This window comes from Phalacrocorax carbo, chromosome 21 (genome assembly GCF_963921805.1).
Source record: "Phalacrocorax carbo chromosome 21, bPhaCar2.1, whole genome shotgun sequence".
Classification (NCBI taxonomy): Eukaryota; Metazoa; Chordata; class Aves; order Suliformes; family Phalacrocoracidae; genus Phalacrocorax; species Phalacrocorax carbo.
In genome coordinates, this window is record NC_087533.1 from 1856923 (window position 1) to 1880337 (window position 23415).

Below are 23415 nucleotides of genomic sequence, written 5' to 3' on the forward strand. Positions count from 1 at the left end.
CGATATTGTTTTTGCAGAAACTCGAGTCTCTGGATAGGTTCCCTGGCTCTGCCTTTTCCATTTTGTTTTAAACACGTTCAGCTTTAGAGTCTGGGCCTGGAAGCTGGGAGGGCTGGTGCGGTTCTTTCACGTTGCACGGATTTTTGTGAAAACAAAACAAAAATAGCTTAGTGGATTTGGATTTTTTTTTTTTGAGAGGGAGAGAAAGAGTTGGAAACTTGCACTAGCTGAGTGAACATGTTTCAATAGCAACGCCTGTATTGCTAACTATCATACTTAACCCTTCTCAACATCGCAAAGTCACGCTCAGAGCTAAGCCTCATCCTAATACCACAAGCATGGCTATATATGCCAATATTTTACTCCATAATGCATACTGTATAGGGAAAGCTGATGTAAAGGGGCTCACCTAAGGTGCACTAAACCTGGACTAAACCTGGGCTGAGCCACCTGCACACCATCCTTCCAAGCTGACATTTTACATCTTAAAGCGTATGCTACGAGGAAGCCCATTCAGAGAGGTTTTGAATTATTATTTTGACCAGACTTTGCCAAACTTACCTGGAGAACCAAGCCCTGATCCTGTAAAGCCACAGCAGCCATAGCAATACACACCTGGTCAGCACATCTGATTGTAACAGTGTCACTTATTGGTTAAAAAAACCCTCAGGAGATGCTTTTTTTGCTCTTTCTGTGACACTGTGAGCAAAGCAGGCTCCTCCTCTGTGACAAAGCTTCTCCATCTGGAGGAGGAGGAGGATCATCTATCCAGATGATGGCCTATTTGTTTACTGAAAACATGCTGATGGGTCTGAATCAACCAGCCCGTTCGTAGCAGTTGGTTCACTTCGGTCAATTATCTGACCCAAAATAATCCCAGAAAATTGAAAATTTTCAATGAGTACTGCTACTTTTTGGAAAGCAATTTTTCCCCCAATTTGGAAAGGAGTTTTTTCCCCAATTTGAAAAGAATACTTCAGTTGGAAAATTAATTGCTACCTTTCTTTTTTTAACAGGATCGCGATGTAAGTGACATTTCCATTAAAATTACGTAATGGCAAGACCATTTCTGACTGAGTTAACCAAAATGTACATTAGCATTTCAATCGGTGGAAATTTCTGAGGTTTTGCCTTTCTCTCTCAACACAGAACTCTTATGTTTTTTAGAAAATATTTCCCAAAACATTGCTCTAATAGTTCTAGTTGTAATACTTCTGAAGGATATCCCAGGGGAGAAATGAAAGCCAGAGACTGGCTGCAAAGAGGACATGGGAAAAGCCAGTGGTTGCTTCATACCTCATCTCTGCTCTCCTGATTTCAGTCACTGGGTGCTCTCAGATGAAGTTAGGATTTGCACGATGGGTTTCCAGCAAGGAAAAATGCCATCCGTGCAAACCACATCTTATTTACAACAATGACAGCTGCTGAGGCCTGAGCTTGGGGATGGAGTTCCCCAGCAGCACCAGGCTGCAAGCCAGTTTCCAGCCCTGCTGCCCCTTGCCCGGCCATGGGAGTGGGGACAGGGCTCCCTTCTGGGGACAGCATGGCCGGGGCTGCCGCCTCCCGCTTTCAGAGATGTCCCGTCACACTCTTTGTACCGGGCTGAAACCGTAGCGGTTTGTTTTTCAGTCTGATCTATTTGCAGTGGGGTTTGTGGTTTCTAGTAAAAGGGAAAAAACAAATAAGTAAAATAAAAATAAAAACAGGCAGATTACATGAGGTCTATTTTCCCCCATTCCCCTCTCTTCCCTCCTCCTCTCTCTCTCCCTCTCTTCCCCTCCCCTTCCCTCTCCCGTCCCTTCTCTGTTTTCCTTTTCATGCCAATAACTAGAAGGCTGTAATTTCAAAGCTGCAGCGGCTTTCCCAGCGCCGGGAGGAATGTGCAAGTGCCTGGGATGTTTCCACAGGGAGCTGCGCAGCCCCGCTGCGCTGTGCAGCCCAACGGGGCACGGGGCAGTGCTCGCTCCATCCAGCAGCATCGGCAGAGGAGCATTTTGAATTTCACTTGAGAAGATGCTTTTTCCCCTTTCTCCCTCCTTAAAATAGCTTCCTTATTGTGCATGTCAAGTCCGTGGCCTCCCTGGTTTTTAAAGTTGCCATTTATTTTCTGTGAAATAACGAAAGGGTTCCCCTCATCCTCCTTTTCTGGCTGTGGTCTTCTGTCATCTTGGGATAAGAGAACGGGGGTCTCCTTTTGGATGGGATGCGCCGCACTCTAAACCCCATAACGGAGTGCAATGACTACCCTCCACGATCAGAACGCGCCAGGCCTGAACATTGCCCAAAGGGCCAGTCCCAACCGCTGTATTTACGGCCTGTTGCCTTTGTGAGAGGGCCAAGGGAGCACAGGAGGTATGGGAGAGGAAACAGATCTGCATAATACCAGCTGGGACCAGGACACAAAGCTAGATTCTTGCAAGGATTTTTGGGAAGAGTTGATTTCAAGCCCTCTGTGCCTGTTGTCTTTTGTCATTAGATCCCTCCTATGAAGTAGTCAGGAGAACAGGATGGGGCAGTAGTATGAATTCTGGCCTCACCAGAAGTAAGTTGTCCCCATGGGAATCACAAATTCTGCAATGGAAGATCAAAACGAGGCGGTGGGAGAAGACGGGCATGGCTGGCTTGTGTTATGAGTATCACAGGGTGGAAGATTTGGGGATAGTCAGCAAGATAAGAGCTAGAATGGTGTTATGAACAGAAATAAAAATTGATTCAAATATTTTTATTATTGAGTGGTGTGTTGAAGAAGACAGAGTGAAGCTGTAATGCTTTCAGGATTTGCTTAAGGGGCTGGGAGCAGATCCTCCGTACAAACACAGACTCCGTGTTACCCACCTGCCTGTAGTCCGGTGTAGATTTTTTAGGGACAGATATAGACAGCTTGGGCAGATTCTGAGAGTTTCTTAGTACTTTTCAGAAAGTGAGATTCCACACAAAATCTAGCAGGCAGATAGGGCCCACACCATGTGAGCCGTACTCACGCAACTGTTCTCCTTTCTTACTGGTTTTATAGAGTCCTTGAATTGACAGTAGACTCTGGGTGAAATTAGACATTTCAGTACGCTCTGTCTCGTTAGAAATATCAGTTCCCTGTCCCTAAAGGCTGTATTTGAGCTAGCCCAACCAGCTGACACCAAGCCACACTCTCCCCTGCTTCCACTGCTGGGGCATATCCCTGTGCAGCAGTGCACCATGGGCCCGTTTTACTCTCAGCAAGATACTACTGGGTGCAAATAAAGGTGGCGAAACCTGGCTGTCAGATCATGCTTCCTCTGCTTTGCAGCTTTCTGAGCTCTGCCTACTCGAAATGTAAAGACTGTTCTTCGAGTTAGAGTTTTCTGTTATGAGAAATGATACGAAAAGGAGGAACAGATGATAACGTTTAAGTGATTTATAGAAATGGCTGTGATATTTTCAACAAAATATTTGGTTTGATAAACCCAGAAGTTTTTGCACAAAAAGGTTGCTTTAAAAAAGAGTTTGCATTTCCAAAAATATTGATAAAGATATTGATAAAGATAAAATATTGATAAAGATCCAATTTTCTGTTCAAAACATGGATGTAAACTAGAATGGAAGTTAAGTTGCAATAAAAACCAGAAAATTAATAAAATATCTATATAGTTTTTTTCTTGCCTCATCTGCATATTTTAATTTTACAGTGAAAATTTTAATTTCTAGTGAAATCTCTTAATTTTATGGTGCAGTTTCAAAAATACCTGCTCTTAGGATGAGAAAACTTTTCCCATCCCAGTCGCTTTTATTCCTGTTCAACGTATCTTGTACTTCCCTTGTTCTCTGTTCATTCCTCCTCTTCTGTTCTAGTACATATCAGACCTTTCTCTGTCTCTACAGGCCCTCCTGTTGCAGGGACGCAAAATGTGAATAAGACAACAGAACAGCAACGGCCCCAGCCAGGTAACTGTTGATTTTATCCCCTCTGCATTTGCTAAGTAATTGGATTTGTACTAGACTGGGTGAATAAATGTGTCGAGCTGCCCCAGCCGTGGGCACAGGAAAAACAGGCAGAGCCGTAGAGGGAAGTCTCAGAATAATGAGTCAACTGTGACCGAGCAGTGACAGCAATTGTTCCAAACCGCTTCTATTTTACTGCGTTGTCCTTCCCCATTCAAAAGAAACATCCTTGTTTCAGCTGAGTCACATGCAGCGCCCAGCATCTGTTGCATCTCCTTTGAAGCATCACGACACGCCGTGCAATAGGTCGTGCAGCAGTTTGGGGCACGGAGCTGTTTGTGCTGCAGCGGCAGAGTGTCTGCTCGTTACCTCTTCACCTCTGCTGCAGCGATGGTCGATGGATGTACCTCCAAACAGAATCAACAGGGCTTCCCTTGCGTCAAAGAAAACCAAATAAGAACAGCAAACCCTATTGGGCAGCAAGCAGTAGTGTTTCCTGCTAGTTTCCCAAGGGGCCTTTGAAAAGCTAAATACCACCTTCTCTGCTTTGCACAGCTGCTTTCTATCCCCCTTTTTTTTTAGGGGGTTGGTTCTTTTGGCATCGATTCAATCCACGAGCAAATGCTATAGATCCAAATCACCAAAACCAGAGAGAAGCAAAGAAGAAGTATAGAGATTAAGGCTGAGGAGGCCCCACAAAAAGGGAAGGAATTCATTCCTAATAAATGCATTGTGGGGTTTTCAAGAAACACTCAGCCTCATTGGAGCCAGTGACAAAACTGTTACTCTCATTTGCCTAACGCTCTCTTTGCTTTGGGAAGGGAGAGTGGGGTGAACATTTCATTGACCTCAGAGGGAAGCAAGCTCAACTGCTAACAAGTCAATTTGAAAATCTCATCTGCTGTCCAGCTCTTTTTATTAGGAGAAATACATTTGCTCCTGATTTGTTAGCGTTCTACTATCCCACACTTCTTTTTTTCACGTTTCATGTTTTCTAGTTGAGATATAAGTGTAGGGTATGTCCAAAGAGATCACAGATTTTGAAAGCAGGCAAGCCTGAAACCAATGCCAGAAACACTGTGCCATTTTGGATTCCACAAATAACTGGTGGTTGCTTGCTAAAAAAGAAATAAGGAACACATCAGGTCTGTTCCAGGCCCCAGGAGAAGAGGCAGTAAGAATAAAGGAAGAAAACGAAAAATTGAACAGGTTTCTATAATAAACAATAGTGAACTGTTGTTTCATTTTGATGAAGCATTTTTTAAAATAGTTTTTGTTGCATGGTGGTTTTTTTTTTCAGATCCCTATCAAATCCTGGGGCCCACTAGTAGCCGTCTTGCCAATCCAGGTGAGTCCATCTTTACATTTCAGACCACCGTTATTAAAGGTGTGTGCTTTCCTTCTGATCTGCTGCCCCAGTCTGCACTGGATGAGTAGCTGTTGTCCTCTCCCACTGGGGTAGGCTGTGAGAGCCACTGACCTTGGTAGCTGCGCTCTCACCAGAGCTTTTGCAAAAATCCTTACAGAAAAGTGAGGAAAGTGATGCAACATCATCTTTGTCAGGACAAAATCACCACCCTGAATGTTCTTACCCAAAACCAGCATTCCCTAAGAAGAGTTTTATAAGGGACTTTAATGCTGGTCTCTCTGATTTGCAGTACAGGTTAGTTTTCCACCGTCTGCTACAGATTAGCTGAAGGGAAGACACAAAACATCTCTGAAAGTCACCGCATAATATCTGTCCCTAGCATGGCATCTGCGGAAAACAGTCCCCGACTTTGGCAAATAAAACCTGGAGTAAATCTTGCTTGAACAAATCAAACTCGTGTACCCTGAATGCCTGTAAGGAACCATCCTCATAAGGCTCTTTACTAGTAGTATAACCACACCGAATAAAGCTAGGAGTCGTCTGGTCTGGTGAAGAAATAATCTTATGTAACGCAGATCACCAGCTGGAAAGAAAACTGTAGGTATCCAAAACAATATCCATGGTAAACAGTAAGCAATTGAGAGTTGAAGTATACTGTGTTAACTCTCCAATGAAAAATTTTGCAGACAGTATGCTCGGGAAAAAGCCTGTTTATGAATACCCCGAAGATTTTAAGGCCAAAGGCGACCATTATGAAATCTAATCTGACCTCAAACTCATGAACAGAACAAAGGGTTGACTAACTTGTTTGCTGGGAACAGTTTATCCGTACCTACGTAAGACGTTCTAAGGCTTGAAGGAGCAGTTCCCAGTAAAGATCGAGATAGTCCTTCTGTTTCCTGCCTTTGTCTTTGCTTTTAAGCAGGAAACACAATGTCATTTCCTTTCCTCTTTGGCTTGCTTCTCGCAGGGAGCGGGCAGATCCAACTGTGGCAGTTCCTCCTCGAGTTGCTGTCGGACAGTTCCAACGCCAGCTGTATCACGTGGGAAGGGACCAATGGGGAATTCAAGATGACGGACCCTGATGAAGTGGCACGGCGCTGGGGAGAACGCAAAAGCAAGCCCAACATGAATTATGACAAGCTGAGCCGAGCCCTCCGATACTACTACGATAAGAACATTATGACCAAAGTGCATGGCAAAAGGTATGCCTACAAATTTGACTTTCATGGCATTGCCCAGGCTCTTCAGCCTCACCCCACTGAATCGTCAATGTACAAGTATCCGTCAGATCTCCCCTACATGCCGTCTTACCATGCCCATCAGCAGAAGGTGAACTTTGTACCCCCGCACCCTTCTTCTATGCCTGTCACATCATCCAGTTTCTTTGGAGCAGCCTCACCTTATTGGACCTCCCCTGCAGGAAGCATTTATCCAAACCCCAACGTCCCTCGCCATCCCAACGCCCATGTATCACCACACTTGGGCAGCTATTACTAGATGCTTTTATCTTCAAGTGGCCTTTATCAGTCTCGTTGGACTTTTTCTTTATTTCTGGGATTTTATGGGTTTTTGGGGGCCCTTAATGGATAATTGTGGAATAATTAAAACTGGATATTGGTTATTCCTGGATCAAACCTTTTACCTTTGTAAGTTTGCCTCTTGTGTCTTGAACTGAGAGTTGGATGCTTCTTTGGGCCAGTACTCTGCATTTTCCTTGGGTTTTAACGCTTATGTCCTCTGTAGAAATTGACTATGAAGATTATTCACCGTTACCTGGAATGATTCTTAGCTTTCTGATGAGAGAAATTTTTAAGGATTCAAAGGCTTTTGACAAGACATAGATCCAACTGTGGGTCGTAGGAAAAGATGACTGCATGGGGTTTTTTCCCGGTGTGGAGAGGGTAGGCAATTTGACCATAAAGTGGAGGACACTGGGCTGCAGGGGACCGCAACTGGAATCTTAGCTTTAAGGCAGATGAGGATTTTCACCCAACTGGAAATTAAATATATATATATTCATATATATATATGTGTGCATGTATATTTTAAGAAGTAAAGGGCATTGAAGGAACTTTTCTAGAGTGTACAACTTCATTAGACTGTGTATTAACTCCAGAAACATCAGAAACCAGAACAAGAAGTAACCTAATGTCAAGCACAGACATTCCTTGAAAGCAAAAGTGAAGTAAAATAAATGACAGCAGGCCCCTGAGCTCTGCCAGAGTCTTAGGGATCGCTCAATGCTACCGATTCGCGAACGCTGTGCGTTTGTCAGACCGTCATCCAAAGTGGTCAACAGATCAGAAGGCAGATTACTGTATAAATTATGCAGAGTTATTTTTCCCTATATCTCACAGTTTTAAAAGAAAGAGTAACTAAAACGAGTTGACCTCGGTCACAAATGCAGGTTTGTTTTTTACTATCAGCTCAGCTGTTTGTGGGTTTTTTTCTCTTGGTTTTTTTTTTAACGTAATTTGTACATCTTTCCAATCTGTACATTTGGGCTGTAGCTTTGTACTTTTTGCTAAAAAAATAATTAAAAAATAAGACATGAGTAATGTATCTGTTGGAGGTAGCCTTGGTCCTGCAACTGGATCCGTAATTGACCCCCGAAGTATCCAGAAACCTTCCAGTTTTCCCTGGGTTTGTCTAGAGTAGTTTTTTGTTGTATTAGCCTGTCAGAGTTGTCTGCAAATTAACTCCACTTAGCTAATATGTTTGCATTGAAGCTGATTGAAAACATGCACCACCATTTTAAAGCAACTATTTAAATATTTTGTGATTATTTTCCACCAAAATCGTGAACTTTGGAAAGATCTTAACCACTTCATAGAGAAAATCATCAAATGCTTCTCACAACGTGTTTTCAAAAACTTTCGCTAGGGGTTTTCATTTGAATTTTCAACATTCAAAAATTCTCAGCCATCTCTAATTTTGCACATGTTAATTTGATGATCCACAAGTGGCGGTTTGGTGCCATAAACAGAAGGGTAAACCACAAGCATTTGTGTTTTAGAACAGATGTCTGGGTGGGGGTGTGTGTGAGACTTACATGTACAACCTATTAGCTAACTTGTATTAACCGGCAACCAATTAACAGGATCACAAATATCTAGTCTAGACATAACCTCTGGGACTCCGTGTGGGTGCAAGATTTGGTCCATGTGCATCCGACTGCAGGATGAGAGCCTGAAACCAGAACATTATAGTCTGCAAGTAACTTTAAACAGAAGCACTGATGCCATTATTTAACGAAATGGAAAAATAAGATCGAGCTAATCAGTTTAGGTCTTAGTGCTTTCGGGTTGTTTATAAGTAACATTACTGCAATAATCGCAAAATTTAACGATGAAGAAATTACCCATGGAAGTAGGGCTTTTCTTACTATATATATGCAATGTACTTTTTGGATATTAAAATATATATAATTTTGCAAGTAACCTTGTTTTTTTAAAAAAAAATGTATTAAGCGTTATGATGAAACTCTTGTATGAACAGGACGTTGTAAAAAAATGTGACCAAATAAATGGTGGTTTTCTTCTCAAGGCATCATATTGTCCCACTCTCTCCCTCCCCTCTCATACCTGCGGATAAAGCATGAACTTTGCCTCTAAATTAACGTCAGCTAAAAAGGAAAACAAAGCAGCTCCATAGTAGTGGCAAACATAGACCTTATCAACATAAAAAAATATCAATCTCTTATACAAGAGAATTCGTGTCTCTGGAGCCGGTGCTTATCAGACCTGACTTAGTTATTGAAGTGTCGAAATCAGAAACCTGGGCTCCATCTTTGTCCATGGAGAGAGAGAGAGAGAGTCCGAGAAAGTGGTAGAGTAGCCAAAGCTTGAGGAGGTGAAGTGTCTGGCACGAGGACGGTGGCAGAGCTGAGAGCAGACCCCTGCCCGGTGCCCCAGCGATGGGTCACAGCGCCGCGCTGAGTGCCAGGACACGCAGCCTCCCTGCGAGAGCCATCACTGACCTAACAGACGTCTCCGCCTGTTTGCTCTTTAGGGTACTCGAGAAGTCACTGGCAGAATATATATGTGCAATGCTGTCTGTATTACCAGCCTGCCTGCCTGCTCATGTTTCTCACCTATCCCCAAGCCCCAGGGAAAGCCAGTGCTCCAAAGCATTCCTGAGATGGAGTAAGAGGCTGCAAAAACAAGCACTGCCAAGGAATCTTCTGATTGTGTATAAAGGTCAGGCAAAGGCACTTCCTGTATTTTTGCAGACACACGGTGGTCCTGAGAGATAGCTTGATCTTTCTGCCGATGTGATAAACCCTTAGAAATACATAACTGCACAAGTACACCATTTCCTTCCTCCGCACACAACCTTTTGTTGCTAAGCTTCTAGTACAATAGCTTTCACCAGCTTGATTAGCAAGCCTGGGCTCTGAAAATAAGCGATGTTAGCGTGTTCAACCACCTCAGAGCTGTTCCCTTTGTGTATTCAACCATAGTTACTCGATTTGGTCATAAGAGTGAGTGTTTTGTTGCTTATCTCTATTGTTTTCCACTTTAGTGCAATCCAGATTCATTCTGGCTATGCATCATCCGTAGAAATATCAAGTATTTTCTTTTAATACAGTGTGCCGGCCCAGCCGCCAGTAGTAGCAAAAGCTGAAGACTGAGATTGCACAAAAACATCTAAAGGCAGAATCTGAAGGTTATCAGAGTGCAAAGATGTCTTTGAGAGCAAAATTTGGCCAGCAGGATCCTTGGTGAAAAAAAGGCTTTTGAAAACAACCAACAATTTAAGAAGCATCGGTTTCTGCTGCCCACCTCGCAACATCTTAAAAGAGCCCAGATTGAGATGGAAGGTGATCAGCAGCATCCACAGCTCAGGTCCTTTCAGCCTTTCTCTCTTCAGGGTACTTGCTGATATTAACCTTTGCTAGTATTTGCTAATATTTAGCTTTAGGCAGGGTTTGCCGCCCGCTGCAGGCCGCATTCCCACAGAATAAAGAGATCTTGGAGTAAAGGGATCTCACACCAGTGTGCCAGACAGCCTCAGACTGGCAGGCCACTTCCCAGGCACCTTTCAGCATTTTCATAAGATCTTAATGGTTTACATTCCTCAGATAAAGAACAAGAAATAACATACAGATCGGAGTAGGCCATTTGTACCCCCCAATATAAGCCTGACTTTGCCATGTTGGAAGCTCTCGGGGCGATAACAGGGGTATCTCCCGTCCCAGCACAAGTTTCTGGGACACACTGAGAGAAAATAAACAAGGAATTTGACAGTACTAATGCTACTTTTTGCTTTTCCCAGGAGGACAAGGCAGACGGAATTCAAGTATTTCAGGCTTAAATCAGAAAGTTTACCAAACAGATGGTTGGGGTCACATGGTTGTGAGCTGTGAGTCAACAGGGATAGCAGAAAATCTTCTCTGCATTGAAGTTCAGAATTCAAACCTCACCAGGAAGCCCCATTGAAATCAGTGGTAATTTAACTATTAATTTCTAGTGGTCTAGTATTCACCTGATATTTGTGTTCTACTCCCCAAGATTCAAGCACTGAACAGGGTGTAGCTTAAATATGCCAAACTAGAACTAGCTTTACATTTCACCTTCTATAAACAGATTGTGTATTAAGTAGAATCAGTGATGGCTTCACAGTCTCTGAGCTCCAGCTCGTTTAGCTGGGATCTTTGTGACTGTTTCTATTTGAGATGTACCTGCCTCAGTGCCTGCATATCAAAGGGAGAACAAGAAGGTATTCTTACTGCCTAATTACAGGCATCAGGTTTAGAACCTGCTTTCAACTATATTTTGAAGAAGGGTTTTTATCCCCACTAAATCTCTGCTCAGAGTCTAGAGGATGGAGCGCTCAGCTTAAACACTTATTAGGTGCTCTTAAGTTAGCAGATGCCAAATCCTTGTAGTGTCAAGGATCTGAGATTACTTGTATCTATAACCCTTGTAGGCCAGAACCCACCCTCCATGTGCACGAGTGGCTTACGGCTTTTATATACCTAAGAACTGTGTTTCAACCCCAAGGACGAATTTCCAAACAGCTGTGGATCTCTAACATGCACCTAATTCTACTGCAAGGGAGAGGGATTTCCCCATTGTTACACGTTCCCGTTAGTAACGAGAAGGAAGTGTTTCTCATACTACCGCTCAACAAGCACCTTCCAGTCCTAATGAGATGTTAACTAAGTGGGAAATTTGCCATAACTTCTGGCGGTGCCGGTATTTGCAGCGAAGCTGGACTTAGGCGGTAATATTTCATGTGCACTCTTACTGTCCACAGTGACACTAAATGACTACGCCCGAAGCTTTGTATTAAAAGCACCGATGAACCCAGCTGCTGTTTCCCACCCCTACTGTCAGAAGATCTGTAAACTCTGGGCTAAAGGAGCCAGCTTCACTTTATTATACTGTTACAATAATAGATTTTTTACAGGCTGCTTTGCTGCGCTGATGCAGTATTTTTAATGACCTCTGTGAAATTAGTTTGTTAGACTTCAGCTCGCTGCCTAACAAAGTCTGTTCTCCCACATCAGCCTGAGTGTTGCTGCATTTGGTGTTAATTACAGCTGAGTCTAGAGGCACGTCGGGGGCTGGGGTTTATAAATTCACTTCAAAGACCCTGTTCGTATACTTTTGCACAATACCTAGCATAACATATATGTTATGATTTTTCATCTGTAAAAGCAGAACTTGTTGCAAATAAAGCTCAGACTTTTCTATTGTATTAAGAAAGAGACCTCAGACTAAGGTCATGAGAAGAATGACACATAACACCTAATTTAGCTTGTACATTATGATTTTTTCACCTACAGAAGTAAAAATCCCTGCACATAAAACTCAGATTCTTCTACCATATCAGAAAAGAGTTAGAGATCCTTGGCAAACTCAGCTGTTCAGGGTCTAAGAGTAGCAAACAGATCCCAATACTAGACCCACGAAAAGAAAGACGAGAAAGCAAAGCAGCTTTGAGGCCACCATAGCAATACTCTCCCCCACCCACCCCCCGGTAGAGGGGAATAAGCTGCCCCTATCAGGGCACAGTGCAACAGGTGTGTCAGTGATGGCCAGGGTGTTCACAGCTGAGCAGCTGCTTCGATCATTACAAACAGCTGCAGCAAATAAGCAGGAAGGTTTCTCTGGGCAGGGGAAGTAACTTTTAGAGGAGGGGGTTTTACTGCTCTTCATCTAGGAGCAGGCAGAAAAGGATGAAAGTCTGCATTTCTTATTTTAAATTGTAGCTGCTGAAGGAGGAGGAACAACCTGGGGGCTCTGGTAGTTTGATGCACAGCTATTTCAACACAAGAGCTTGCTTCTTCCTTTCCAGGAACTGCCGCAAACTTGTTATTTGCTTTGGCTTTTTGTTAACTTTCTGTCTCCTGGAGCTGTAAAGCCTGATGCTGGATCTACTTTACCTTCCCTGCTGCTGTAAGGCCCTGTGTGCAAGCCAAAGGAGTCTCCTCTGCTTCAGGCCTGTGCTGGCTGCTGCTGGCAAGGCACGTGTGGGGAGGAACAGCATCTCCAGCCCTCAGGAAGTGCAAGGTCTGTTTTCCAAGTGTCTCTGTGGCTGCTGGAGGAGGCTGTGCTGTGAGTGTTGGCTGGTGGTACCTGTAATAACCTGGACCCCACCCTTTGGTTTTCTGTCGCTCTCAACACCCATAGGCTAATATACCATAGTGCTAAGTTAAAGCAAGTAAGAGGGGTTTCTGTTTAGGGTAGAAGTTACTGTAAAGGGTTTGAAACTTTTCTTAAAGCTCCAGGTCCTGAAGCTCAGGGCTGATTGAGAGCTGAACAGCAGCAGCAGTCTAAGCGTCCCAGCCAGCACGGCCGCAAGCTCTGCACATAGAGGGGTGTCTGCAGTCCTGGCCTCGCTGGGGGGACAGGAATGGTCGCTGCCCTCCTCTGAGCATGGCCAACCACCCTGCTGAGGTGCTGCCACGTGCCCCCCGTGAGTAGATACTGTACCCCCAAACTGCCCTGGCCTGCAGGCTTCTTCCCCCCACGCACAGTACAGAAACCTCACGAGGCTCCGGGCTGGGAGTCTGTCCTTGTAGTGTTTTGGAGGAGTAGCTCGGTAGGGGTTAATGGGCTAAGAATCCTTTGGTGGTGTCTGCAAAGCTCCTGGCACAGGAGCATGAAGGGATGTAATTTAGACTTCTAGATACTGTCAAGTGATATAACAGTTTTACAAACACTGCTACGGTGGCAGCAAATCCTTCGCGTGAGTTTGTGTAGGCTCTGTAATGTACCAGGAACGCTTCCAAATCAGAGGGGGGCTTTGGCTGAACAGGCACTCTTGGGCACTGTTGCAAAACTAACATAGAGCTAGAACTCAAAGCTTTCCCAAGGTGGCCTGTGGTGTTGCTTTTTTTTTTTTTTTTAAACAGCTGGGGAAACTGAGGCTCAAAGCAGGGAGCGGTGACTCGCTTGAAGCCCCAGAACAGAGTTGGACACAGAATACAGGTCTCCCCAGCCTTGCTATTACTAACCCACCCCACCTACTGCAGACTCTGTTAAGGGTGCTTTAGATGCCACTGCAGACGTGATGTTTACAGCCCCCAACCCTCCACTTACACATCACCTCCGAATTCATTGCAGTGAATTAAGTCCCCCAACACTTCTGTGAAGTGGCTAAATATATCCAGCTAGCAGAGCTCATGCCAAAAAAAAGTCACTAAATGCATTAAACTTCGTGTAATAAACTGAGGAACAGTCCCAATAAATTCTTGCTTGGCGCTGCCGCGGTTCGCGCTGTTGCGCTCGCTGCGGGGCCGGGGCCGGGGCCGGGGCCGGGGCCGGGGCCGGCGGGGCGGTCGGGGCCGGGGCCGGCGGGGGGGCCGGGGCCGGGGCCGCGGCTCATCCGGCGGTGAGGGCTGCCCTCCAGCGGCAGCAAGGCAGAGGCGCTCAGGGCACCGCTCCCGTCCCCCTGGCATCACCCCTGCGCCGCCTCCAGCACCCTCGCTCGCCTCTGCGGTGGGTTGTCCTAGCTTCGTCTCTGCGGAGCTTGCTCGGGATGCGGCCACCCGGGAGAGCGAGGGCTTCAATGCTTTGCTTAAATTTAGCTAGCAGCGCGCAAATTGAGGTGCGAAGAGAGATTGTCTCCTTTCCAGCCGCCCCTTGCTTGCCCAGCTCTCTGGAGCAGGGAGAATTGGTCTGCCTGGTGCATCAGTGAGTTTATTCAAGCTGTAAGCTTCCCCCAGGCAGATGCTTCCACCGCAGGAATGTCAGCTTGGCCTCGGGAAACGTATTGTGTGCTCTAGCCGCGGTGGAGAGAGGGCTTTAGCCTTCCTCGCTTTTGTCCCAGTGGCATCCTCACCGGCTTATATAGGATTTAGGGCGGTGACGGTGCTGTCGCAGAGGTTCCCCAGGCTGCAGCGAGAAGCTGTGCAGGCACAGATTCACCAGAGGGTTTAGGAACTTGCTCGGCTTCCCCCGTCCCTGCCGCGGCAGGGGCTCTGCTTGCATTCCTCGTGTTGTGCTGTGGTTTCTCCCTGCTTGTGTGGGGAACAGGAATTGGGCCAGCACCATGACAGTTCAAGGCGGGGGTGAATGGAAGGGGGCAAAATAAAAGGGAAGGGGAAATAAAGGCTCTTCCCAGCTGAATTCGCATGAGTCTAACCACATCAGTTTGCTGCCTGGGGAGAGGAAAGAGGATATGACACCTCAGCTGCTCTCGCTTGTGTCGGGGCTTTGCACACTGCCGGCTTGTTTATGGGTGAGTAGCTGAGTTTACAAGGAAGCGTGTACACGCAGAAGTTATCCAGGCAGTTGCTGTGAGCTAGTTAGCAGTGGTCTGCCACATTCCAACCATGCAAGTCACTATGAGTATCTAAATGGCTTGCCAGGGTCTGTTTTTATTATTATTATTATTATTTAGGGGTCTCTTTTCACCAGTTACTACCAAAGAGTGTGTGGAGACAGCTAACTAGCATATGTCAGTTTGCTAAAAGCAGTTATTTTAATTCATGGCCCATTCTCCAGCAGTCAGCAGGATGCCTTATTCATTTGCCAGCAGGAGGGTAAATCTATTTCAAAATGATTGAAATATTATGCACAGCTTGAATGAATGTTTAAAATAAATACAGTAGAAGAAACATGTTGTTTGTGAAATGAGAAGATAAATTAAATTTAGTGCAGACACGTTATTCCCAAGCCTGGCAGCTTGGCGAACACTGTCACAGCTAAATCCTTCAGGCCTTAATCCAGCAGTAAGCGCATGGTCTGATTTCTTCTCCTGAAGAGACGGGACTTGCTCTTCAGTCCTTTGCTTTGTACTGACTAAGCTGGTGGCCTCCATAGCATGTTCCACTTGTGGAGAGGACTAGTTGTTGCTGGGACAGCATGGGAAGCCTGGAGGGACAGGGAGGGACAAGAGAACCGTAAGGCTTGAGAAGAGAGCCCTGTGGAGATGTAAAAAGCGAAATGGTGTCGCGGGTAAAGCAACCAGTCTTTGTTTTCCAGTATCGGGTCTGTGGTTCCCTCCAGCCACTTCTGCTCAGCAAGATTAAATTTATTTTCATCCTCTTAACTGAACTTTCTTTTAATGGCAGCAGGGGTGACAGCCCCCAAAATAGATTTCCTATGGAGTCTGTCCTGAGTGGCACCGTATGCAGCATGTCTCCCGATAACCCTTTTTCCCCTGCCCTGGGCCTTTATCTCTCTGGTGACAAACAGCCCTCTCTGGACAGAAAGAGGAAATTCCACTCATTGTTCTCCTGCTGCTGGGCTCTGACTACAGCGCTCTATCTCCTGCGCGGTGCACCGCTGGCAGGAGGGGACCGGCAGGCGTTTCCTGAAGTGACAATCAGCAGGCGGCTCACGGGAGGAGGGTTTCATTCCGAGATTCCCACTTAGGTCCCGCTATGATCCTCCTCTAAGCAAGCTTGATAGCTCAGCCGCGGCCCTCTCAAATTTGGGTATGCCCCCCTCGTATCTTCTCTGATCATGCAGTAGTCGGTCCCCTCTCTGTAACGCCAAAACGTGCAAAAAGAGTGCAGTCTCCCTTCCCTTAGTGTTGGCAGCAGGGCCACCTTCTGAGGCAGGTGTAACTGCCAACGAAGAATGAACAACAGGTAACGGCCCTTTCAGTGAGATCGAGTACCTTCTGTTTGAGCTGTGGTAGCACGTAATACTTCTAGACAAGGAATAACGCCTCCTCGTGCTTCTGCTGTAGAGACATAGGGCGAAAGGTTAAAAAGCTGTGTCGTGAAGAACTTGGAGGTTTAGGATTTTGAGATGGCTTTCCAAGGGCTGGGCCTGAAAGTGCGTTATTCAGGGACCCTTTAAACTTTGGAGGATGTACACCTCCTCCTGGACAGGCACTGGAGTAGTATTTGGTTATATTTTTCCACCCCTAGCAGTAACATCCCGAACCAGCTTTACTTAAAGAAAATAGGAATCTTCCCAGTCTCCTCATTGCATAGCTGGGTTTGACCTTTTAAATGGATTTACTATGGTCTTGCTTTTTTTGTACAGTGAAGGCTATCTTTCTATTTCTATTACGGGTGTCTTGGTGCATCTCTTCTCCCAGGGTAGGAGGTAAAACTTGTAAGCCTCGAATACCAGCCGTACTGCTTTCTAGGGAAGTTACACACAGGGCAACTGCACAGGAAGCCTATAAAGGAAATGTAGCAGCAGCTATGGAAGGGCTGAGCAGCACACAGCCTTTTGATTCAGACAAGCCTGGGACTCTTGAGACTTCATTTTACTTCCCCGCTCCCCCCTGGAGTTCTGCGGATGGCCACCCATCGCTCACTGTGCTGCGGTGTGCCATTCAGACCGGAGGATAAAACAGCCGTCCTTCCAAGCAGGCAACCTGGGATGCACGAATGGTTGGAGGGGCTCAAGTGCTGTCGTATTTGGGACTGTAAAAATATTTTTATAGTTGACAATGTCGCTTTTCAAGGTTGCAAAAACAGTACACTTGAAATATTGGGCAATATCTGTGCATTACCTTAAAGGTTTTGGCTGGCAGTTCCAGCATTCCGTAGTTGTAGCCTTAGCAAAGCCATTTTTAGTAATGCTGACGCGTGGTGAGAACAGAACTTTGTGTGCTGACCTTTCCATCTAGAAGTAAAGAAGGGTGTAAAAGTGGTGTATTGAAAAGGGGAAAGATTGAGACAGTTGAGAATTGGCTTTTAAAGTGCTTTAGTGACATAATTGTTCGTAACATTGTTCTTTGTACAGCTTAAGCACTTTATGTCCCGTGTTACAGATGGCAAATCTGAGATACATACGAAAGTGATTTGTTCTGAACCAACAAAGGAGTTGATACTACACTGGGACTGAAACCTGAACACTCTTGGTTCCCAGAGTTTGATTTCCATACTCCCGTTATGTTCATTTGCAAAATAGCTTTGTCTTGTCATCATTTGACCTGCTTAATTCTCCCCTTCCTTTAAAACCGCTCAGTCCAGCAGTTTTTAAAAAGATGCTTCCATTTTACCACAGAGTTGAAAATAGATGAGCTGAATTACATCACCGGGAAGAGTTCCCAAAAACCCTCTCTTTGGTCTGCCGCTTAACTGTCAGCAAAAGAACTAGTTGGGGACAGAGTGGGAAGGGGGGAAGGCTGTGAGGAAGTGGAAATTCACCAAAATTATTGATGCTTCTTGTTGCATTTGAAACTTGAATGTCAAAAATCATACCCGGAAAATGTTCACCACCACTTAGCTACCACTGAGCAGAGCATGTTTCCTGTAGGGATACACATTTTGCTGTGGTGAGATGGACGGTTTGGAACTAAATCTTAAGCCCACCGTTGGTGGGAAGCTCCTATGCTGTGTTTTTGTTTTAACAAGACCTTCATGCATCAAAGGAGAAGATAATCTGTGTTTGCATTTGAAGGATACATCTAGAGCTGGGAATTTCCTCTCTTCTCCCAGTGGATTGCTCTTCTGCCAGGTGCGAAGCAATCGGTGTGCTCTTCAGCTCCCCGCTGTGGCTCACCTTCTTTCTGGACAGTTGTCTTCAGATGCTTCCTAATTTCACAGTTAGCCAGCTCCTGGGGAAGTGGAGAGAAGAGTAGCTGAAGGGGGAGCCAGTTGGAATAAGCAGCAAACTTCCTCTTCTCCCACAGCGGGTCTCTGCTTCTCCTTGCTTTTTCACTTTTCATTTCCATTTGGTTATTTTTCCCTGAAAAGAATCAAAGGCTTTCACAGGAGAGAAGCTGTATTTTACAGAGCTCTAGATGCAGCAGGGTGGTCCAAGCTTTGTCTTTGCCAGCTCCCTAAGCAGGTACTGTCCCTTAATGCTCCATTTCTGTAGATGTACCGGCCTCAAAGAAAGAAGGAGTTGTTTCAAAACGTTCAAAAGTGCTCAAGTGTTCCGGAGCCAGAGAGTCTGCTTTCACAGAGGACTTTGGCAACCAGAAACATACAATTTTTTGAGGTTTTGGCTCCTAAGACCCTTAGGTTTCTTTAGCTTTGCCTTCTGTCTCCCCTTTTCATGTTCTCTTTCCAACAGCTGGGTATCTTTGACACGCCCTAAAGTTTCTCTCCATCTTTTCAGGCTTTTAAACAGAACTGCATGCCTCTGGGAACTTAAGTGAGTTGGACATTCCAACATAGCAGCTTCATAAAATGTCCCAAAGGTATAAAAATATAAATTCTATGAAATATATATATAGTGTAGTTAAATAGTGTTCTGAAGATCACTGGTATTTTTCCTCTTCGATTTGAGGCTTTTGAGAAGATAAATGCTGTTTTAGAGCAAAACCAAACCTGTGTCTCTTTTTTGTTTTACTAAGTTATTAATCCTCTCAAGATTGAATTCATTATGAAAAAAAGATACAGTCCCATGACCATCTGGAACTACATTTTTGTGTCACTGGTTTCACTAACTTCTGACAAGACAAAGCTAGGATTGTCATAGCCTTTCTTCTCTTTGGCTTTAGCTTCTTTCTCATTGTACAGACAGAAGGCACAGTGGGGAGTCTCCACTGCCACTGTCTTGCTGAAGTTCTGGAAGTCTACTCTGTATTTCCCTTCTTTGGTCTTGGACACAATGGGAGCAAAGCGATAACCCCAGAGCACCTCTTCTGGGATGTAGGATGTCCTCACTTGACAGGTAGCGCTAGTGGCTTCAACGGTGCCATCTAGAAACACCACCAATTCAAAATCTTGCTGCAGAATGGTTTCTGCTGCCATGTGGAAGAAGGGGCTGTTCTTATCTATTATGTGATAAATAGTTAAAGGGGAAATGAAGAAGAGATTCTCGTTGCCAGCATCAACTACGAATTCTATGTTGACCTGGTCCAAAATGATTGTTTCCCCTTCTGGGGTGATGGTGGTCTTCAGAAGCTTTCCGTAGATGTGGCTCCCAATCAGCAGACTCTTCCTGAGGTTTGCCACGCGAATAAGGAGGCAGAGCTTCCCGCCACGTTTGCTGATGACAGCATTCTTGCTGAAGGTGATGGTCTTAGCCCGGTTTTTGGACCTCGATATCTTGGCCAAGATGGCACCACACATAAAGGAATTGATGATGACCCCCAGGATAGACTGAAAGATGAGCAGGAAAATAGCAGTGGCGCATTGTTCTGTGACACATCTGAAGCCATAACCGATGGTTACCTGGGTCTCCAAGGAGAACAGGAAAGCTGAAGTCAGGCCGTTGATATTCTCAACACAGGGGGTGTGATTTATGGAAGGATTGAATTCTGGAAGATCTTTGTGTATGTATGCCACACCGTACCAGAGGAGGCCAAACAGAAACCAGCTGCCTAAGAATGCTGAAATGAAGATAGTCATTTTGTATCTCCACCTGAGATCCAGGATAGTTGTCCATATATCAATCAAAAAGACAAACCTCGACTGTTCTACATTGCCAAACTCTATGTTACACCTCCCATCTTTAGAGACAAGCCTTGCCTTTCGCCGGCTGCGTTCTCTGATGTGGCTGGTAAAGCGTTTCCGGAGGTAGTTGAACATTCCCTCTGCTGACAGTGTTCTGGAGAGTAAGAAATAATAAACGTTATGGGTAATGCAGGTTTCGTACCTGCAGGCGAGAAGTAGGTTCTGACGAAGTCTCAAGACACTTGTTCAGGAAAGTTATATAATTTGCATATTTTCCCTCAGCTGGTGGGGAAAAGTTCCAGTAAGTATATGAGGAAACTTACAGATTCTTGCCTAAGGAGCATTCCAGCAAAAAATAATCATTTTGGCTTGCTTAGTAAGCTTTGAATCAGTCACCTGTTAATATTGTCCTCTGCTTAGCCGAATTAGCGGGGGCGTAGCGAGGCAGGTGACTTCACTGTGGCCACACTTTGGGAGAAGTGGTGGGGAGTGGCTGGGTTTTGAGGTCTTTCTGCCTTTCAAAAGACGAAGTGGTGCCTCTCTGTGCAAATGTGTGCGTGTACATTGGCAGTAGGAGTCCCTCGATGCGATGTGGATAGTGAATTTAGCAAGAAACGAGAATAGATGCAGGAGGCATAATTAAGCCAGATATGCAGTTATTTTTAGCATAGTTATAGACTGGGTTTGAGGGTGTGAATTTAAAACTCTGGAATCGCAAAAGCATCTCAAACAGGACTTTTAAGTGAGAATAAAACAAAAGATTAAATTTCAGCATCAGGAGAATTGGATGTTTACTTACCACAAAGGTAATGCTAAGACTAAAGAATCTGAATCCGAAATACGTTCTTAAATTGTAGTTCTGTGTCCCTGTTAATTTTGTCCTGTGTGATTGGACATGTTAACAAGAGACCCAGGGAATATAAGTCATTGATGGAGAAAAATACTACAGATGTGTTCAGACTGGAATTTGGATCAACCTACATCTGGAAAATTCCCAGTCTTGGAGTTATGCAGACATGCCAGCATGGGGAGAGGTTGACCCACTGTAGTGTTAGAGGTTGCCTGCTATGTTCATAGACAGATCTAGGGTCCGATTTTGACCCAAGACTTAGGAATGTTCTTAGAAGAAAGAACTGATTTCAGAGCTGATCACCCTTCAAGTATAAAAATGTGTTTCCTTGCCAGGGAGGATGGGTTTGATTTGTGCACAGTGCCAACCTGCCCTGAAAGTGTACCCTTGTGTGCCTATTTATTTAGCCTTTGTTAAACAAAATTCTTCTCATCTACCTGAATTTAACTGTGTAGTGGGATCATATTTCTTAGGGGCAAAATGCTTCAGCCTAAAAAACACAGAAATAAATTAAGAACTTGAGGGGAAAATATTCTCCCTGGTGACTCACACAAAGGGCGTTCCACGTTTACTGTGTCTCTAAGGACAGAGTGTCCCCAGCCACACAGAGACCTGAATGATCTGGGCACCTGCAGCTGCTGTGGACGATGTTTTCTTTAGAAGGACCTGGACTTGAAGAGTGTGCCTCAGATCAGGAGATGCTGGGGGTTTTGTAATTGCTGACTACTGTTACTTTACTGCCCCTTTACCCTTCCCAGTAGAGGGTGACACTAAAAACAACCCTTAGGAGTGATTATGTTTTTTAGACGCAAGCTCAAGATGCTACAACACTTACCCGAAACCCTGCATCGTTTCACTGTCCCACCCAGGTTTTCTTTTTGGATAGGAGCAAAATGCTTGAGCTCAAATGGACTGCCCAAATTCCGTTTGATTTCAGGGGGTAATAATGTGCGAAAATATCTGTGGCAAGAGTTGTTTAGCTCCCTTAAGCCCTAATTTCATATATCCAAATGGGGATAATCCATAGGCAGGTAGTGGATTAGATATACTGATGTGAGTGAGTTAGTGTGAAATTTGTCTGGTTTAACTTCAGCGATGTAAATGGTAGATAATTGCTTATGCCAGTTGTACAGCTGAGTCCTAACAGACGGTAAAGGAAGCATATGCACCCTCTGAGGGTCTGCTTGTCTTGCCACCACAATTGTTTTGCGAGGGAATGAATGGCTCTTGGCAGAGTCTTTCTTTCATTTACACTGTAGGCATCTAGATTATCTTAGAGAAGCTGCCTGATGTTTTGGCTGGCTAAACCAGAAATCCCTCCATTAGATATAGTTACAGGGGCCAGAGAAAACATTTAGATTTGATAATCGATAGCAAAGGGAAAATATTAAATTATCAGTGATGGCGACTAAGTACAAACTAATTACATTTTGTAAAGCCCGAGGTAAACTCTATGATTTTATGTCTGTGTCTGTATCAACAGCCCTGAGAATGAATTTGTCTCATACAGTTGCCGCCTTTCTGCACTTAGGCTGAAATCACCTTTCTCGTCTGCTCATTAAAATTAGGATGAAAAAATGAAGGTCACTTCTGTTGTAATGTAGCTTTTCACTGTTTTAAACATTTGCTGTTGAATTTATTGGTTGCGGATGTAGCTGACAAAGGTTAAACTTTAAGCACGTGTCCAAAGAAGGGAGGAATGAGGTCACTTTCTAACCAACCCTCAAGTTTTAGTTTCCTGAGGCACTTTTAATATGTTCATGTTAATGCATAGTTTGAGCAAAAATGAAGTATTGCTGTGTAACACACTACTCCAAGAAGTTTTCCAGTTTTTAGCTTTCAACACCCCTATTTCTTCTGCAAAAACATGCAGCTTCAACAGTCATTAGTACTAATTTTGTCCTTTTCTGCAATAATGAGAACACCGACTGTCATTTCTAGCATAGACACAGTGTGCCAAATGCCTTGTGCAGGCGCGTGCCTTTGGCGTAGGTGAGCCACAGCAGACTTGATCCTAATCCTAGAGGATAGATGGGAAGGGAAGAAATCTGAAGGAAAAATTCTGGTTTCTAATCTACCCGTCTTATCATGCCAGGGGTTATGATAAATTGCTACCACAATTCTGGTAGGTCTGAGCCTTCATCGGGGATCTTCGGGAATCTGACCAAGGATTTGGACATACAGTTCAAGAGATGTTAATCATGGAGGAGATGAGAGCGAGCTAATTGGCATTGTCATCAGACTGGAACCTTGAAAACAGATCCCCAACATTACCATTCTTTTCCTGCCTTTTTAAATGTTACACACCCTTTTCAGAGGCTGTTTTATAAGCCATGCTCAAGCTACCCCCAAGCAGATCAAAGAGGCAGAAGAATTATACCCTTCTTCAGGCAGGATGACAAAGGAATTCTCCCTTCAACAAATCTTTCTTGCTCCCACACACAACTGAAGTGTGTTGATTTGCTTCACCAGGAGGAAAAATTCCCTCCTGTGTAAGCATGCTGCAAG

The 23415-nt window shown here is 44.7% G+C and overlaps 2 protein-coding genes across 7 annotated transcripts in view; one reads left to right on the forward strand and one right to left on the reverse strand.

Annotated features, from left to right (window-relative positions):
* The window catches only part of FLI1 (Fli-1 proto-oncogene, ETS transcription factor), a 91346-nt gene extending 82510 nt beyond the window's left edge, over positions 1-8836 (forward strand). For all 5 annotated transcript variants that reach the window (XM_064470680.1, XM_064470682.1, XM_064470684.1 and 2 more), the window contains 3 exons: positions 3856-3918; positions 5216-5263; positions 6255-8836. In XM_064470680.1, the coding sequence (XP_064326750.1) occupies positions 3856-3918; positions 5216-5263; positions 6255-6784 (641 nt within the window). In that variant the 3' untranslated portion in view covers positions 6785-8836. The remainder of the gene's footprint in view (positions 1-3855; positions 3919-5215; positions 5264-6254) is intronic.
* Positions 8837-14539: 5703 nt separating this feature from the next.
* On the reverse strand, positions 14540-21625 carry KCNJ1 (potassium inwardly rectifying channel subfamily J member 1). 2 transcript variants are annotated; one of them, XM_064470896.1, is made up of 3 exons: positions 17219-21625; positions 16367-16432; positions 14542-15615 (listed from the first exon to the last, which is right to left on the reverse strand). In XM_064470896.1, exon 1 carries the CDS (start codon positions 20190-20192, stop codon positions 19077-19079), a length of 1116 nt encoding a protein of 371 aa, XP_064326966.1. In that variant the 5' UTR covers positions 20193-21625; the 3' UTR covers positions 14542-15615; positions 16367-16432; positions 17219-19076. The 2 variants fall into 2 exon arrangements, with proteins under 2 accessions (XP_064326965.1, XP_064326966.1); XM_064470895.1 differs by having other exon boundaries at positions 14540-15615; positions 16367-21625.
* Between the last annotated feature and the right edge of the window lie 1790 nt (positions 21626-23415).

Excerpts from the sequence above, each read along its gene's own strand:
- KCNJ1 (XM_064470895.1), bottom strand. The coding sequence starts at position 20,192 with ATGTTCAACTACCTCCGGAAACGCTTTACCAGCCACATCAGAGAACGC.